This window comes from Cardiocondyla obscurior, linkage group LG24, assembly GCF_019399895.1.
Source record: "Cardiocondyla obscurior isolate alpha-2009 linkage group LG24, Cobs3.1, whole genome shotgun sequence".
Taxonomy (NCBI): Eukaryota; Metazoa; Arthropoda; class Insecta; order Hymenoptera; family Formicidae; genus Cardiocondyla; species Cardiocondyla obscurior.
Window position 1 is genome coordinate 3,192,659 of NC_091887.1, and position 17,750 is coordinate 3,210,408.

Genomic DNA, 17,750 nt, shown 5'->3' on the forward strand with positions numbered 1-17,750 from the left:
TGTTTTTTTTTTTCGTTTAAAATTAATATTTTATTTAGCGAGAATAAAATTATTTCGATACGGAAACGATATTTTTTTACGGATCGAAGTTAATCGAGGATGTATGTAGACTGCCGCAAGTGGCTGCGAAAGACGAATCGTCTCTCCATTTGCGAGCTAAGCTACTAACTACTTTTCAATCTACTCTACTACTACTACAAGCAACGAATCTACGAATGTTATTATTTATGATAATTTAATTTGTATTCAAAATATGTTAATAGACTTTATGTTAGATTTTATCGTAGATTTGTAGCTATAATAAATAAATTTTTTTACTCACATTTGATGCGATGCGGGCGGAGTTCAGCTACGAAGATCGATGATGGGATGAAATAATTTTCTGTAACAGAGAAGTAAAAAACTAAAGTAAAACATATGCATAAAATAATGATTATTAGTTTAAAATAAAATTGCTATACACGTCGTCGATTACATAAACGTTTGATCGATATGGATCTAACTTAATTAAGCTCCCAATGCCAGTCTTATCGCTTTTTATATGTCTTGAAACAAAGACGTTCTTTGTCTCCTCGTTTTTAATTTAACGCTTTTAATTTAAACAACGTTATTTCGTTTCATTTAATGTCTTGTCCGTCGACGTTTATTATTTTGTTGCTTACAAAAGATATTAACGTTAGTTGCTTGTTGTACACGTAAATTGTTTTTCTATCGCGTACTTCTGACTAATAATATTTCATTTACTAGCAAATTTTATTTCGCGCGTTATATTAAATCTTTTTATTAACGCTAGATAAATGTTTACTTTTATATAAATAAAAAAGAAATTTACCCAACGGTGCTCCGCCGGTGCCCGATGATCTGCTCCTCCTCTCAGAACTCAGTTCCATCCTTCTTGCACTAGTCACAGTCAGTAGTCCATAGTCACTCGCGACACTCGCGGATACGCGCGCGAAATATAGACTAAAATTATCCGCGCGATACTACTGGAGGCACTCCCGGTTTAAAAAATTATATAATAGAATTCGGTCGCCCGAGTACTTTAAAACGATGTTCGCGACAAACCCCGAGGTTCGTTTGTTCGATCAATGACGATATTTAAAAATCTGAAACAAACAATATGAACAGACATAAAAATATATACAATAATTAAGAAAGTATAACAACTACAACTACTACTAAATGCTTTTTTAATTAAATAATTACAGCTAAAGTTATTTAATATCAAAACGACATTAATCTCAACAAATGACTCAAATTATGTTTTTATGTATGAATAAAAAAAATCCTTACCCTCTGGTTGCTCCGATGATGTAAGATGCCTCTCCCAGGCCTTCTCCTCCTCTCAGGATGTCCAGATCTTCCTTCGGCATCCAAGATACTCCAAAGAAATCTGACGAGCCGACTACGGTTCGTTTGGCAACGTGTAACAAGAGGCAAGCATGCTATCGTTGCATGTTTGCCTCTTACTTGAATCTTAATCTGCAACAGAAAAAGTTTTACTTGGTTAATATAAGCTTGCAAGTAAGATAATAGAAGTCATATTTCCAACAATAAATGTGATGTAGACAATTATATTTTAAATTATTCTTTACTTATTAAAAATATATGATTAAATCCACAAGTGCTTACATTTCTTTCTTATTGTGTGAATAGTGTGGGACTCACCAAAAACGCTGTGTGGTTGCTCGATGTCAATCGTCACGGTCGCCGTTAATTGATACTTTCCAGAACATTATCCGTTGTCCGAACATATTCCGTCGTCCGCCGTTTCTTTTCTAATCCCTCGAACTTTAACCTGCGCAAAAGAATTGTTTTAAGTAGGAACAAGTAAACTTTTAATAATTAGGATTGTTTTAATACACTTATGCTTTACCGCGTCATACTTCTGCTCTTGACTTTCTATTAATTACTTTCTTTCTCTCCGCACATACATGCACTCATACAATTCAATAACTCAAGCGACCAATTACAGTACGTCTACTCTCTCGCAAATATGAAATAACCAATCGCCCTAAACGCTTGACTAATGTCAATGACTATAGCGCCTCTACCCTCACTCGGTGTACTTACAGGAACAGACACACACTACCTTACATGAAAATCTAACTCGCTCTGGCAAAACGCATTTCACATAAATGCGTAGAAAACCATACGCGGCGACCCTCTCTACGAGCATTAGAAACTTTATTGTCGCGAGTTTTCACTTACACCTGTAAAGTGCGGATTTATCTGAATGTCGAGTGATTAAACAGCGCCTGTACTCTCTCATTGTACTATGGTAGCATAAAAGACACTCACACATGCACGAGGGAAAAACCGGCGACTCTTAATTCACGCCCATCGACGTCAATTCTTTACTCTCGAGTAAAATATACCTTTTCTCGAGTAGAAGAGAGCTTTCCGCATCCTCCGCAGTACCGGGGAACTCGATTCGTCATTGTAGAATCGCATAAATTGGGAGAAAATGGTAGCGTGCTTCATTCCGTGACACACACTCAAGGTGACTCGACCAGTAGTGAAGGAAATAACAGGCGATTTCCTGCACAGCTCCGCCGGCAGCGCACCTGCGCGTCGCGGATGCGCGTCGCGGATGCGCTGGAGCTCGAGAGTGTAAAGTGCAACCCTCACTGTGCCAGAATGCGTGACAGGGCCCGTGTCGGTAGTCGTCGAAATCCTTGTCTGTCCCCGTGCTGGACCGCGTACCGAAGTAATAGCCGTGTTCTGTACACCTGTAAAGTGCGGATTTATCTGGATGTCGAGTGATTAAACAGCGCCTCTACACTCTCTCATTGTACTATGGTAGCATAAAAGACACTCACACATGCACGAGGGAAAAACCGGCGACTCTTAATTCACGCCCATCGACGTCAATTCCTTACTCTCGAGTAAAATATACCTTTTCTCGAGTAGAAGAGAGCTTTCCGCATCCTCCGCAGTACCGGGGAACTCGATTCGTCATTGTAGAACCGCATAAATTGGGAGAAAATGGTAGCGCGCTTCATTCCGTGACACATACTCAAGATGACTCGACCAGCAGTGAACGAAGTAACAGGCGGCTTCTTGCGCAGCTCCGCCAGCAGCGCACCTGCGTGTCGCGGATGTGCAGTAGCTCTCTCGAGAGTAAAGTGCAACTCATACTGTGCCAGAATTCGTGACGGGGCCCGTGCCGGTAGTCGTCGAAGTCCTTGTCTGTCCCCGTGCTGGACCGCGTACCGAAATAATAGCCGTGTTCTGTTAATAGTGTAAATAATTAATTGACGCGGAAATGGTAGTTGATCTAGCTTTAACTGATACACTTAACGCGAGTGCACTCTACGTATTACCCGGAGCCTTCCTCGGAACAATCGACTCAGCCTGGATACATCACGTCTTCGTACATCGAATATGTGTATTAGTTTCGGTTCATACAAATGTTCCTTGACATGTGCTGAGTGCTCTGGTCCTGATTCTGATGGTGATGCTGGTGCTGATGCTGATGCTGATGCTGATGCTGATGCTGATACTGATGCTGGTGCTGGTGCTGGTGTTGGTGTTGGTGCTGGTGCTGGTGTTGGTGTTGGTGCTGATGCTGATGCTGATGCTGGGTGGCGAAAGAATGACACACTCCTCTTCCCGCACATCTTTAATTATCTCAACGCTTTCTTCTCGTCCTTCACTTCAAGTAAGTTAACGTACTGTAAAAAAATTTATATACGCGGTCGAATATTATGTCGAATGTTACGATGAATATTATATCGAATATCAATTTAAATATATCACTTTACCTATTTAATCTAAAGAAATTAATGTAAATAACTATCGAACGTTACCGAAGGAACAAAGAACGTTTAAAATCCCAGCACGTATGACACGAAAATTATTAAAAGTTAAATAGTTTTTTTTTATGACGTACTATAAAAGAAAGAAAAGTTAATAACGCGCGCTTTGTTAATCTCTAGCATAAAGTAAAAGAACAAGCGAACAGGAATAAACAGAAGTAAATGGAAAAAAGATCCTTCGGTCTCTCTTCTCGTTTGTCGTGAAATCACGAGACGGACAAGAAAGCCACTTGGCATTTCAGCATAATTTAGACGCGTATTCCAGAAACGGAGCTTGTTCGCGTAGTTCACGTGAGAAAACACTACAATAATGGAGTAATATCCTCTCATTGCCCGGCGCGCTCAACGTCGAGCTCGCTTATTTCGCGACTTGCACGTTTACGACGATCCGGATATAGCTCTGCAGTATTTTCCATTCTAGCTACCTTCAACTTGCGCTCGTAAAACGCGACGTGCATCCTTGGGCAATCCAGTTCCAACATCCGGCTCGAAAGACATAATCGCGCGATATGTCAAGATTAAAACTGGCCACCGCGACCGCCGCTCAATTTTATACCGTCGTCCGTTATTGAATCATTATAAAATCGCGTTTACGTCTTCGTACGAGGCGAATCGAGAACCCATCAAAATTACTTAGCGTGCCTGCGGCGCGTGCCGCTTGACATTTTCTAATCCGAAAATTATTAAGAAGCGTCGGATATTGAAGCGTCCGTCTCCGTTTCGCAGCTTATCATTTCCCGTCGAGTTTCCTGTGTGACGACGCGTAGACTTTTTTTTCCTTTTTTTTTTTCTTTTAAGGAAAAGGTATCTATCACGGCCGACGTGTATTCACTTCGATCCAAATTCCATTCGCGATGTTACGTTTATGGATGACGTAAGTGGACGCAGTCGCGTGTGTGACACTCTCAGGCGTCCCGTCTTGGCTGACGGAGGACATTAAGCGCATCTCTTCTCGTCCCTTTCGATAAAATCTCGAACGTAATATTCAGCGATATGCAAAAGGGCTGCTTCGGTCAGCTGTAATCACCCGGAAAATCGAAGACCACCGCGGCGGAGGACGGCTTTCCCGGCCACGACGTCTTTTCCCTTTTTTTTTTTTCCTTCCCGTGCGAAGCGGCACTTTTAATTCCCTTTCGCGAGAAGAGCTTTCGGCCGGCTGGTTTATCGTTCACGTCACTACGCGGCGTCCGGAATCATCTCTCGCAGATTAAAGCCACGCGGAAACTTAATAAGTCCTTCCAAGGATTTAAGCCTGCTTCTTTCTCATCCTCTTTTTACATAGAATGCCCATTAGCGTGAAAATACGTTCTTAATTCCCTCACTTCTATATGCCCCCTCCTCTCCCCTCCCCTTCCTCTCCCTCCCCCCGTTGACATTGGGAAAATGGGACGAGGGATTATACCGGGATGGAAGGAGGAAAAAATCACACCTCATTTATTCATCAAAATATTATTTAAAAACCAGGATTATGTATTGTAGCCTTTTGATAAGATAATCCCACTCTGGCGAGATAATCCTCTTCGGGCCGAGAGAGTTTACGGTCGCGTTGTCATTTCTTCCATTTCTCACCATTGTCGTATCCCAACTTGAACAAATCCTTCAAAACGACGTTGAACGTTGCGGTAACGGCTCCTTCGACCCTCATGCGTGTGACTGCAATATTACGAAATAAATACAGCTTGAAGGTAAAAGCATTAGCGGCAGGAAAAGAACTTTTCCGCACTAGCGAGAGATGGGGGAGGGGGGCTCGCGAAAGTTAGCGGGGCTTCGAAAGTATCGTTGTTACCAAGACTATTAAGACTATTAACGTCACGCAAAAACTTTTTCGAAACGTAAAAAAGTCCAGTGGTATCTCAAGAAGTTTGACACGGTTTAATCCATCTTCGCGTTATCTATAAAAAATTAGAGAGAACGAATGACTGTTAAAATTAGAATTAATTCAATTATCTTCGTTTATTACATCGAAATTCGATCCTAAGAGGAACAATTTAATTTCGTGGCACGCGAATACGGCATCGATGATTATACTCCATTACAGCCTCCAAAATGCAATTAATTTAACGCCAATGGCAACACTAGCGAGAAACGTCTGAGCGCATTTCCTTACGTTCTCTGCCGCCGCCCGACGCCAGTATGGTAGGATCAATTAATTCCGGTCTCCGGCCAGTCAACCACTCGACGAAGTTCTGCAACGTAGATGACGATTCCGGGACGTAGATCGGCACCCTTTCGAGATTACGCAAATGTTAAACGACGCTACAAGCGGCATTATCAATTAAAGGGGCAGATGCGCCGTTTCAAAACAAACGGGATGTGCCAAGGCTGTTGACACAGATAAAACAGAGTTACGATCGAGTGGCTACCTCCGACAGCAGCCCTCGAACGTCATTCGTAAAAATAAGAAACAAGGATTTACCGGTTTCCGCGTCGGGCGCATATCACAAGTTCATGCAGATTTCGCTCTCTTTATTGAATACGTCAGAGCGTTATAACGCCACATTTTTCCATTTGCAAAGTCAAGAGCATTGTACCGCACATTTTGAAATCGGGCAACATACATCACGATTTATGGCGAATGTATATTTTATCCTGACGGTGAAGGAAACTCGTTTCGAATGTTCCGGCTTGGTTCTTAAATGATGAATCTAAGGGAAATTGATCATTTTGCAAATATTTAACGAACGAAGTGATTTTTCTTTTCCTTTTATATATTTTTTATATTCGCGTGCTCGTCATCGGTCTTTACCTCCACCATTCTGCCTCTCGTTCTTTTCCTTTAGCTTTAATATTTATTGTCGCATTGTCGCGTCGAAAGAATCGTTTTTTTTTTCTCCCTCGCTTCTCTTTCTCTCCGAGAAATCCCGGATAAATTTGCAAGTGCACGCGGCGCGGACTAGCAGACAGGCGTTTACATATAGGACAACATCGAATAAAAAATATTTTCTTGCAATATGTACATACTGTGCGATACGTGCGACGCGCATAATGGGGCGTGTTACCTTAATCGCGACAGATACAAGTTCGAAATACCTGGAGAATAAACCTGGTGAAACGCAATGCAATGGAGAAAACATTGAATCAATTTGCTTATTAAGTGCCCGGCCAAAAAAAAATTTCTTAAATCGTATAAACGAGTTTTTTTTTTATAATGTCGCTTTCGAGTAATGTCTATGAATGCTTTAAATTTTTAAAGAAAAGCGACGTTTCCGGGCCACTGAAAATTTGAAATTTATTTTCGCTCCTTGATCGATAGCCGGGCTTGAAGGAATTTCGCGAAAGGTCAACAACGAAAAATAGAGCTGTTCTACAAATCAATGAATAATGTAGTACACTCGCGACCTTTCTTGGCGGTAATCTGTCTCCCGGCCGCAAGTCACAGAACAAGTGTCCTCGAGGGAAGAAAAAAAAAGCCACGAGCCCGAAGTGCAAACTGCACGACGGTCCCGTATTTTCGATATTTTCTCGATATCGCGTCTCTGGCCGCCACTCCGCCTGTTATTCCACGGGCAATGAGCGTATTAAATTGAACAACGATTTTTCCCCTTAATTTCCGCGTGCTTTCTCTCGTATCGTATCGTCGCAGCGCGCAAACAATACCTTTTCTCGTGACGTCCGGTTGTCAGCGGCAAATGGCACACCCCGTACCCTCTGATGACATCGTGCCCGAAAAGGTCCAAGCCGTAAATCGACATAATAAGCTGCGGCCCTGCGGCGACAATGTTACGTTATTCGCGAGTTGAAAATGCAGAGCAGATGCGCTGGAAAAAAAATCTTCGCGCTTTTGCAATTTTTTTTTTTTTTTTTTTTTTTTTTCTGGCGCACGTTTTATCTTTCTCTTACAATATTACGAGAATAATGTCTGCGCGTGACTCACATCCGTGCGGATTTGTGCTTTTGAACGTAATCTCCAAAGGAAAATTCCATACGACGAGATTTCGCGGGTCATTGCTACACTTGCACATTTGCGTCAATCCCTCTTCGATTCCCTGCGAAAGAAAATGCATTTTAACTTTCAATTTAATTTAGAGAGCAGATTTCGATCTGCCTGCAGACAAAACCGGAGTAACATACAAAAGGATTTCCGTTTTCATAACAAACAAGATGTAGGTCAATGCAGATGATTTAATTAAACGGCAGCTGAATGTTGAAGCATTTAAATGTTGTACTTATCATTACGGCATAAATTAAATACGACGAAATATATTATTTAATCCTGTTATCTTCGGAATGAATTCCAAAGAAACTTTATTATGTTGCACCATCGGGAAACGAGAAAATTAAAACATTAGTCATTCGACGGGAAATGAAAGTTCTTCATTAGTTCCTTAGAGCGAAAGGAGAAGGTCGAAAACTCGGAAGGTCTTGGATTTTTCTACCTGCTGCTTGTGCCATTAATTGTTGTCACAGGATAAAGTGGAAAACCTGATAAAGGTACTTTTTATCGTGAGGGATATTTTAACACGGTACATCACTCAAAGTAACGAAAAAGAAATCATCCTTTTTTTTTTTTAACAAGATAGCAAATAACTAATAAGTCACTCTATAACTATTGTTTTAACGCGTTATTAAATTAAATTTAAAGTAACTTTTTTTTTTTAATTAAAGTAAAATAAACTAGGGATTTTATTAATTTAAGAAATATTTTATATTCTCATAAAAAAGAACTTGCGTATAAAAACTCCTTTTGTCGTAATTCAATATGACTGGAAAAATGCCCTGAATTCTTTGTACCTTCTGTAGCAATTACAACGTAATTTCGTTGTTTCTTCCGACTTTCTTTTATTATATTGGAAGGCTTACCGCAACGACACTCCAATCTGGTCCGAAATGAAAGCCGTACTTGCAGTAAGCATTATTGACGTCGTAGAATTCTGCATGCTCGATGGAGCCCGTAACGGACAGGAAAAATTCTCCATCCACTGACATATTTGTCAAAAAGAAAAAAAAAAGGTAGAGCTCTGCTCCCCTGCTTCGAACCTTCGAACCGACAATAAATCGCGATCTCCGAAACGGCCGAGGCCCTTACCCTCTGTTTACGGCAGCGAGCTGCAAGTTGTTACCATGGTAATGACGCATGTGTATTACGGTAACGCACCGTTGCGTGCGTTATGTTACGTGCCGTAATCGTAGAGCATCTAGATTTTTAACATTCTCGCAATCCCTTACAGATAATTCCGTAATAAATAATACCTTGTAACAACGGCATGTCAATTTGTTTTTTTCTACTCTTTTTTTTTTTTTTTGAAAATTGTCAGGACAGGTTGACTTCTTAATACATTTATACACTACGTGCCTATATACTTCAATTGTCAACACCGTTATAAACTGTTTGTTTACAATAAAAGAAATTGTTAGACAAATGAGCAAAACTTAGACAACATGTCACGGTTACTCATTTAAGTACAGATTGTGCTCAACGCTGCAGGTATCGAACAGTTTTTCTTTGAAACAGACTTCTCTCACGTTATATACACAATATTACACTATTTCAAGTTACTGTGCCTAAACATTATAATACAAATTTTATGTTATTTTAATGAAGCAAAAAACTTATTTTGCTTTATTAAAATAACATAAAATTTGTTTTATAATGCTTTAATCATTTTAATAATTTCTTTTCCTTTATTGTAATAAAAAAAAATTTAGACAACATCACACGGTGTTCCCAAGCGGTCACCCATCCAAGTACTGACCGTGCCCAACGCTGCTTAGCTTCAGTGATCGGACGAGAACTGGCGTTTTCAGCGTGGAATGGACGTTGTCTGACAATTTGATATTAGTAACAAGTATATATAGGCACGTAGTGTATAAATGTATTAAGAAGTCAGTCTGTCCTGACAATTTTCAAAAGAAAAGAAAAACAGTTTTTGTTCGATACCTGAAACTAAGCAGCGTTGAGCACAATCTGTACTTAAATGAGTAACCGCTTGGGAACATCGTGAAATGTTGTCTAAGTTTTTTGCTTCATTAAAATAACATAAAATTTGTATTATAATGCTTTAATAATTTTAACAATTTCTTTTTCCTTTATTGTAATAAAAAAAAATTTAGACAACATCACACGGTGTTCCCAAGCGGTCACCCATCCAAGTACTGACCGTGCCCAACGCTGCTTAGCTTCAGTGATCGGACGAGAACTGGCGTTTTCAGCGTGGAATGGACGTTGTCTGACAATTTAATATTAGTAACAAGTATATATAGGCATGTAGTGTATAAATGTATTAAGAAGTCAGCCTGTCCTAACAATTTTCAAAAAAAAAAAACAGTTTTCGTTTGATGTTTCCAAGCGGTAACCCATTTAAGTACAGATTGTGCTCAACGCTGCTTAGTTTCAGGTATCGAACGAAAACTGTTTTTTTTTGTCTCTAAAAAGTATACCGATGTGATCCATTAATTACTTTGTTATTAATGCAAGCAAGAAATTAAATTAAAAAAATTATTAATTTAAAATATAAGTCTATTATATTTTATGATTATAAATCAGTAAGTATTGCTTTGAAATTAAAATAATTTCTATTAGCTAAAAATTTTAATTACTACTACAAGAACTGTACTATACATATGCATGCAAATTTTACAATTTAAAAAAGATTTCCAGAATTATACATTACCTTTACTACATTATTTTCGAAATATATATTTTACATCAGTCATTTATCATAACTCATCGAATTTCTAATTACTGCTTTCTGAAATGGAATTTTCAAAAGTAAGTTCGTAGCGAAGAAATTGATTAACACCAAGATCACATTACTTGTTGGCTAATAGTTTATTTAACCTTCGACGAAACGATACACTCTTCTAAAACCGATTAACAACTAAAAAATGATGATGACGCTTCCTCGTTGAAATGAGTAGTTTTATGTACATGTAACAACGTCCCCGAGCTGTTCGATTCTGAAATGAGCGCGTCGGCCGTTACGTGATTACGCATTGAACGCGGAATAAGGCTTTATCCGTCAGAGTGTTTTCACTTGCACATCTTCTTCGTGCCAGTACAAACAATTAGTATTGTCGAGTAAGGGATAAAAGGCAGCTACACTCATCTATATCACGCTTCTAAAATATATCTAAGAAGATATATCTGAAGTTTTTATAAATATAATTTTAGTTACTCCTATAGTACATTTCAGATGTTTGGGTTGTTTAAACTACAACACCGTGTTGCGTTAAATCGCTTATCCAAGAAAACGCACAATGATACCGACGCTATCCGGATCGATCTAGATTTGTTCGCACGGTTTTTTTTTCTTTTTTTTTTTTATCTTTTTTGACCTTCTCGTTTTCGCAAATGCGTTTCGCGCTATGTGACGAGCTCTTGAGTAGACATTCGACCAGCGATTCGCTTATCGTCCACCCGACACTTCCTTCATGCGATTCAAAGCGGAACCAGCTTTGAACCAGGTAATCTGCTGTTCGTTCATCGTGTGATTCAAGCTGATGTTCTCCACTTTACCGTCCTTGTGTTTGATTTGCGCTTGAACCGGCTAATAGAATCAAACAAAATAAAGAAAAGTAAATCGAGCAGTCAAAATTTAAAAATGTACATTTTCGTTTTACAATCAAAATATATTTTGCAAACCTTGCCAGGTGCCAGATCCTTTAATCCGAGAAGACTAATCTTATCGTTAGGCTGAATCTTATCGTAATCAGCAGGATTGGAGAAAGTTAACGGCAGGAGACCCTGCTTCTTCAAATTCGTCTCGTGTATACGAGCGAAACTCTTAACGATGATAGCACGGCCGCCGAGATGACGAGGTTCCAAGGCCGCGTGCTCCCTAGAAGAACCTTCGCCGTAATTTTCGTCACCTACCGCAACCCACTTTACACCCTTTTTCTTGTAATCGCGTGCAACATCAGGAACAGCACCCCATTCGTTCGTCAGTTGGTTTCTTATCTTGTTCATTTCACCGTTTTCAGAATTAACAGCCCTAAAAAATTAAAGTGATATAATATGCAATTTATTTATATACGTGTGTATTACAATTTTTAATTTTAATATACTTTAATTTTAATATATTAATTTTAATATAATTTTATTTTAATATTTCTAATTGTTATACTTCAGATAATTTACCCTATAAACATATTATTCGAAATATTGTCGAGATGTCCACGGTATTTCAGCCATGGGCCAGCCGCAGAAATGTGATCCGTAGTGCATTTGCCTTTGACTTTAATTAAAATCGTTAGATCCTCGAGATCCTTGCCATCCCATTTGTCGAATGGGTCCAGCAATTGTAATCTTTGACTTTTAGAATCCACGTCGACCTTGACTTTGCTACCGTCTCCTGGCGGTGAATCGTACGTGTCCATGCCGGGATCAAAACCGCGATTCGGTAATTCGTCACCTGTAAAAATGTAAAAGTATACTCATCTAGCAACGCGTATATATATATATATATATATATATATATATATATATATATATATATATATATATATTTATTTATTTATTTATTTATTATGTTATACACACACGTATATGTCTTAAATCTTATATTTTTCACTGAAAAACTGTAAAAATGTTAGTGACTACCGTAGGGATTATCCAGGAGAAATTCTTTTCCATCTTTGCCCTTTAATCTGTCTGATACTGGATTGAAGTCGAGTCTACCAGCAATGGAAAGAGCAGTGACGAGCTCGGGACTTGTAACGAAGGCATGCGTCGCCGGATTAGCATCATTTCGACCGGTAAAATTTCGATTATACGAGGTAACAATAGTGTTTTTATCTCCTTTCTTGATGTCTTGGCGATCCCACTGTCCAATGCAGGGACCACAGGCATTTGCCAATACCGTTCCACCGAATTCACGAAGAACTTCCGCCTAAAATTAATTAAAGTTAATTATCAATTTATCATAATTTTGTAAATAATAAAAAAGAGAACTTACAATTCCATCGCGTTCGATTGTCGCGCGAATTTGCTCGGATCCAGGCGTGACGTTAAACGCGGATTTCGCTTTTAAGCCGTGCTTTAAAGCCTGCTTGGCGATGTTAGCGCATCGACCCATATCCTCGTACGAGCTGTTGGTGCAAGAACCAATTAGGCCAACCTTGATCTCGTTTGGCCAGCCGTTCTTCTTGGCGGTTTCGCCTGTAGCGATCGCAAAAATAGATATCTTGGTAGAGACTGAAATAAAAGAAGTAAAACTTTCACGGTTCTCCCCGTGTGGTCTAATTACCCAGTTTAGAGATCGGATGAGCCAAGTCCGGCGTGAAAGGTCCGTTCACGTGCGGCTCCAGAGTCGACAAGTCCAGCTCGATAATTTGATCATATTTAGCGTTGGAGTCAGCTGTCAATAGACTCTCCCGGTGTTGATCGGCGGCTCCAGCGATCTCCGGTCGTCCGGTTGCCTTCAGATAATCCTGCATTCTGTAGTTGTACGGAAAGATTGAGGTAGTCGCGCCAATTTCAGCGCCCATGTTGCAAATAGTGGCCATGCCAGTGCAACTGATACTGTCAACACCCGGTCCAAAGTATTCAACGATGGCGCCGGTACCACCCTTGACGGTGAGAATGCCAGCTACTTTCAAGATAATATCCTTGGGACTAGTCCAACCTTTGAGCTCGCCCGTGAGCTTCACGCCAATGACTTTGGGGCATTTGAGCTCCCACGGGATATTTGCCATGACATCAACGGCATCGGCACCGCCGACACCGATGCACAGACCACCTAAACCACCTCCGTTTGGAGTATGTGAATCGGTACCGATCATCAGAAGACCGGGGAAGGCATAGTTCTCAAGAATGATTTGATGGATAATGCCAGAGCCAGGATTCCAAAAGCCAACACCGTATTTAGCACCTGCAGTCTTCAAAAAGCTATAAACTTCCTTATTTATGTCTTTGGCACGTGTCAGATCTTCCTTGCCACCGATCTGAGCCTCAATCAAGTGATCGCAATGAATGGTGGAGGGAACTGCGACTTTTGGTAGACCTATAATAAATAATTCTCTATTATTATTATTATAATTATTATTAATATTGCAATAATAAAGAAGACTCGGTAATTTGAATGACAATATTAAAAGACAATTATACCAGAACTAATAAACTGCAACATTGCCATTTGAGCAGTCGCATCTTGCATGGCAACGCGATCAGGTCGGAGTCGAAGGTAGCTGGTACCGCGAACGATATCTTGCTTGTTAGGTTCATCGAGATGGGAATATAAAACCTTTTCGGATAATGTTAGTGGCCGGTTTAATCTGAAAAGACACAGAAACGTATGTAACAGAACGTATGTAAAAACAAAAAATGACAAATTATGTCAACATAACCTACAAATGCACAAAAAAATTTAGTTACCAGAAATTTATCACGTAAATCATAATTTATAACTATAATATTAATATTTAAAGAAGAAACTTCGACCAGTTTATAATTATGTCACAATTATTTTTACGCAAACTTACAATATGTAAACTTATAACCTACAAATGCATAAAAAAATTTAGTTACCAAAAATTTATCACATAAATCATAACTCATAACTATAATATTAATATTTGCAGAAGAAACTGACCAGTTTATAATTATGTGACAATTATTTCAAAATTATATCTTGAATTATTTTATTTTTATCACAATAAAAAACTAAAAGCACTTGATCAAGACTTCTCACCTCTTCTTAACTGCTTTCAGGTTTTCCTCCAGCTTGTCATAGGGCAGATAGGTGCTGGAATCGAATTTTGACATTGCCACCTTTGCAGCAGCAAAGCTCAAGGGACTCACGCTGAAGCATCGTTGCTGTATATCTGCTGCTAAAGCGGACAGTTTCTGCAAAGTAAGTCACTTATTTTACTTATTCTACAAGCTCTAAATCCAAGAGGGCAATGATATTGACATTGGCTGGGATGTGTCAGCCAATTTACAACACGCTGCGCAATATCGTTTATTTTTGTGTGCAATCTCAATTACGTAATTAGGTCTGAAATACGCGATTTGCTCGTTGTTTTCCAGTATTTACTTGCGAATATGTCGTTATAAATGCATCCAGATAAAATCTATATTGCAGATAACGCCCGACAATGAGTCGGCGTCGTGGTGATAAGAATGACAAACAAGCACGAGATCCGAATGTGAAACCGAATGCTTTATGCTTTGTATTATCCATATTATTTTCTTTTGATTTCTTAAATAACGTTGAACGTTTTTAATTCGGACTTGAATTTTACGCACTTCGTCGAACACCTGCGCATAACGGGTAGGTTTAACCTAACGCCCCCGAAAAATGAACGATATATAGTTCGGTATTACGTAACACTGTTATACATTACATCTTGCACATTGTTCTTTTTTCTTTATTCATTTCAATTAATGTGCATTTTATTTCGACGATTAATTCTTTTAGCACTGGCTTGTCCACGTTGTTCCCTTCTCCTTCCCTCTTCACGATCGATCCCTCGCTTTATTCCAGAAAACTGGAACGATGCGAAGGTTCGTGCGTACCACCCATCGCGAATAGCGAAAAATGCTGCTCACTCGCGGCACGTTTTTACTAAGATTCGCGATTTCGGCGTGCGGACGGTCGATTAAATGATAGAGGTCAATCGGTTGACCTCCACTTGGGGAGATTGCAGAAAAGAACACGGAGCGCCCTTATGTCACATGTGACAAATGTTCAATGTTATTTCCTTCTCCTTTTTTTGTTTTTTACCTGTGCACGTAGAACTCGCGTGCAGTACGACATGGCGAGTCGATTTAACGATCAGCTGCTTAATTTGAGAGGTGTAGACGCGTGGGGGGAAAGCGCGTGATGCTTCTTCCTCGTGGCAGCTCTTCTCGAACCGGCCACTACAGAGGAACTAAAGCCAGAATCTTCGTGTCGACGGTTCTAAAATTTTGCGTCTGCGCAGAAATTATCGCATGCATTTCCTTTAAACATTTCGATTTTAAAATCCATAAAAATGAATAAATAATATTTAATATTTAATTACAATTAATAAAAAACCGTAATTTAATCATACGTTTATGTAGGTGGCCGAGAAATTTCAAGTAAACGAAATAATTAATTCGTATTGATTCTCAAAGTTTTTCCGTGTCGGGAATCGGGCAAAACGTTTCGCAAAACAACAGGAACTTAGGAAGAGTAAGTTGGCACGTGGCACGATCAGAGCGCCGTTCCCGCCAACACCGTAGTCATGATGGTGGCAGATGACAACCATTATAAAAAAGGCGTGGCTACGGCGTTGGCGGGAACGGCGCCTGATTGCGCCACGTGCCACGTGCCACGTACTATCAACTTACTCTTTCTAAGCTTCTGATACCTTCCGAACGTTTTCGGAGTCTCGAAACTTCAGGGTTAACGAATTGATTATTTTGTTTAATTTTAATTTCTCGATCACCTATACGGGCGCATGATTAAATTACTATTTTTATTTAATTGTAATTGAGGATTAATCAAGGAAAAACTGAAGATATTATTTATTCGATTATTGATGTATTTTTTAATTACATTAGGCATTACAAATCGAAAATTTCGCGCGCGTCATTTACTTCCTTTCTTTACTTCATTTCATGAAAGTAATACTTATTTGCAATCTTTTAAAGTACAATATATTTTAACATTTTGTTTATATTTTATTAAGTGTAACTATTAAGCTATTAATTAATTTGCTAAAAAAACTGACTGGGTATAAAAGGAACAAGTAAAATATATTCGTATAAATCAATAAACAGTTATTTAATAAAAATTAAATTTTTATAACGCGTAGAAACTGGTTATCCAATCCGGAACTTTCGCGGGGTTAAAAGAAAATATTATGCGAGGTTAAAAGAGAATTATGAACGAAAGGGATCCTTGACATGATTAATCAGTTGTAGGTGGGCCAGGGCAGATTTCGAAACCGTAGACATTTCTCATGCCGAACTCGGGCGCGGGTTAACTAACGATGCGTTTGTCGATTAGCGACACATCGGGACGGAGTATCCCAAACGAGATTTACTTTCATCGTCCATTAAAGGTGTCGTCGAGCCTTACACGGGGATGCCCCTGCAAGGTAAATCGCTCTGGAAGGTCGGCGACATTGTTCGCTGAATTGTACGTAATGTTATTCATGACATACGCAACGACGAATTGACAACAATCGTCATTGCAGAGGAGAAACTCGGGTGAACGGGATTTTAATTAAAATCACATCTATCTTTCTCTTTCTCTCGCTTCTTTCCCTTACCAAATTGGCTCAGAGATAATGTTTAAGTGAAACTAAATGTTATATTATCAATCCGGCCACTTCAAAGTAAAAAAAAAAATAATAATAATTTATCTAGAGATACGTAGACATTAAGTCCATCTTAAAATCAAGCACCCTATATAAATAGTTTCAGAACAATTACTGAACCTTTCACTTATAAGTTTGATCAATTTAAAATCAATTTTCCGATAACAAGATAATTGATAAAAAAAAAAAAAAAAAAAAAAAAACATCAGCTGATCGTTTGCTAATTTCGATTGCTTACTTTCATGCTGTCAAAATAAAATGCTTCCCTTTTGATTGTGAAAATTTTTAGAGCCGACCGGGGTTATTTTAAATCTCGCGTTTTAAATTTCTATAAGACGCAGAACGATTTTATCTCTCCCGATATCTTAAACCCTTCAATGAAAAATGTTTCATTGTATACGTATAAAAATGAGCGTATCAGATTCATCTTCCAAGTTATCTTCGAAGGTCGTCTATGAAAGCGAAGAAGACAGCCTTGTAAATTTGACAAAGCTCGAGCGATCGACTGGCTCAGCAAAAAGTAAAGCGTATTAAAAAAATTATCTTGGTTACATATTATCGTTACATTTAATTTTTCTATAACGCTGCTATGCTGCTTTTAACGTTACTCAACTAGCCAGCGCGCCGCAGGCAATGGTAGCGAAAGTAATAGTTCACTCCCATTTCCCCGAGGCTACGTTGCATTACACCCCCGCTTTTAAG

The 17,750-nt window shown here is 39.0% G+C and overlaps 2 protein-coding genes, 1 long non-coding RNA gene and 2 other non-coding genes across 6 annotated transcripts; all 5 read right to left on the reverse strand.

The window, feature by feature from the left end:
• Positions 1-294: 294 nt before the first annotated feature.
• Positions 295-4,929, reverse strand: LOC139111645 (uncharacterized). The gene is made up of 4 exons (XR_011547251.1): positions 1,669-4,929; positions 1,294-1,482; positions 833-1,106; positions 295-382 (listed from the first exon to the last, which is right to left on the reverse strand). It is a non-coding gene; the product is annotated as an uncharacterized lncRNA (long non-coding RNA).
• A 331-nt stretch (positions 4,930-5,260) lies between these two features.
• On the reverse strand, positions 5,261-9,104 carry LOC139111644 (B9 domain-containing protein 1). The gene is made up of 5 exons (XM_070672079.1): positions 8,622-9,104; positions 7,696-7,807; positions 7,419-7,527; positions 5,929-6,047; positions 5,261-5,474 (listed from the first exon to the last, which is right to left on the reverse strand). Exons 1-5 carry the CDS (start codon positions 8,745-8,747, stop codon positions 5,371-5,373), a joined length of 570 nt encoding a protein of 189 aa, XP_070528180.1. The 5' UTR covers positions 8,748-9,104; the 3' UTR covers positions 5,261-5,370.
• A 361-nt stretch (positions 9,105-9,465) lies between these two features.
• LOC139111698 (5S ribosomal RNA) lies at positions 9,466-9,584 on the reverse strand. Its single transcript, XR_011547257.1, has one exon. It is a non-coding gene; the product is annotated as a 5S ribosomal RNA (ribosomal RNA).
• A 286-nt stretch (positions 9,585-9,870) lies between these two features.
• LOC139111699 (5S ribosomal RNA) lies at positions 9,871-9,989 on the reverse strand. The gene has a single exon (XR_011547258.1). It is a non-coding gene; the product is annotated as a 5S ribosomal RNA (ribosomal RNA).
• Positions 9,990-10,571: 582 nt separating this feature from the next.
• LOC139111641 (aconitate hydratase, mitochondrial) lies at positions 10,572-15,647 on the reverse strand. Of its 2 annotated transcripts, none has more exons than XM_070672073.1 (9): positions 15,485-15,647; positions 14,450-14,604; positions 13,867-14,033; positions 13,007-13,762; positions 12,716-12,918; positions 12,361-12,649; positions 11,899-12,172; positions 11,404-11,752; positions 10,572-11,308 (listed from the first exon to the last, which is right to left on the reverse strand). In XM_070672073.1, the coding sequence occupies exons 1-9, from the start codon at positions 15,515-15,517 to the stop codon at positions 11,168-11,170; spliced, it is 2,367 nt and encodes a 788-aa protein (XP_070528174.1). In that variant the 5' UTR covers positions 15,518-15,647; the 3' UTR covers positions 10,572-11,167. The 2 variants fall into 2 exon arrangements, with proteins under 2 accessions (XP_070528174.1, XP_070528175.1); XM_070672074.1 differs by lacking the exon at positions 15,485-15,647 and adding an exon at positions 15,105-15,231.
• Between the last annotated feature and the right edge of the window lie 2,103 nt (positions 15,648-17,750).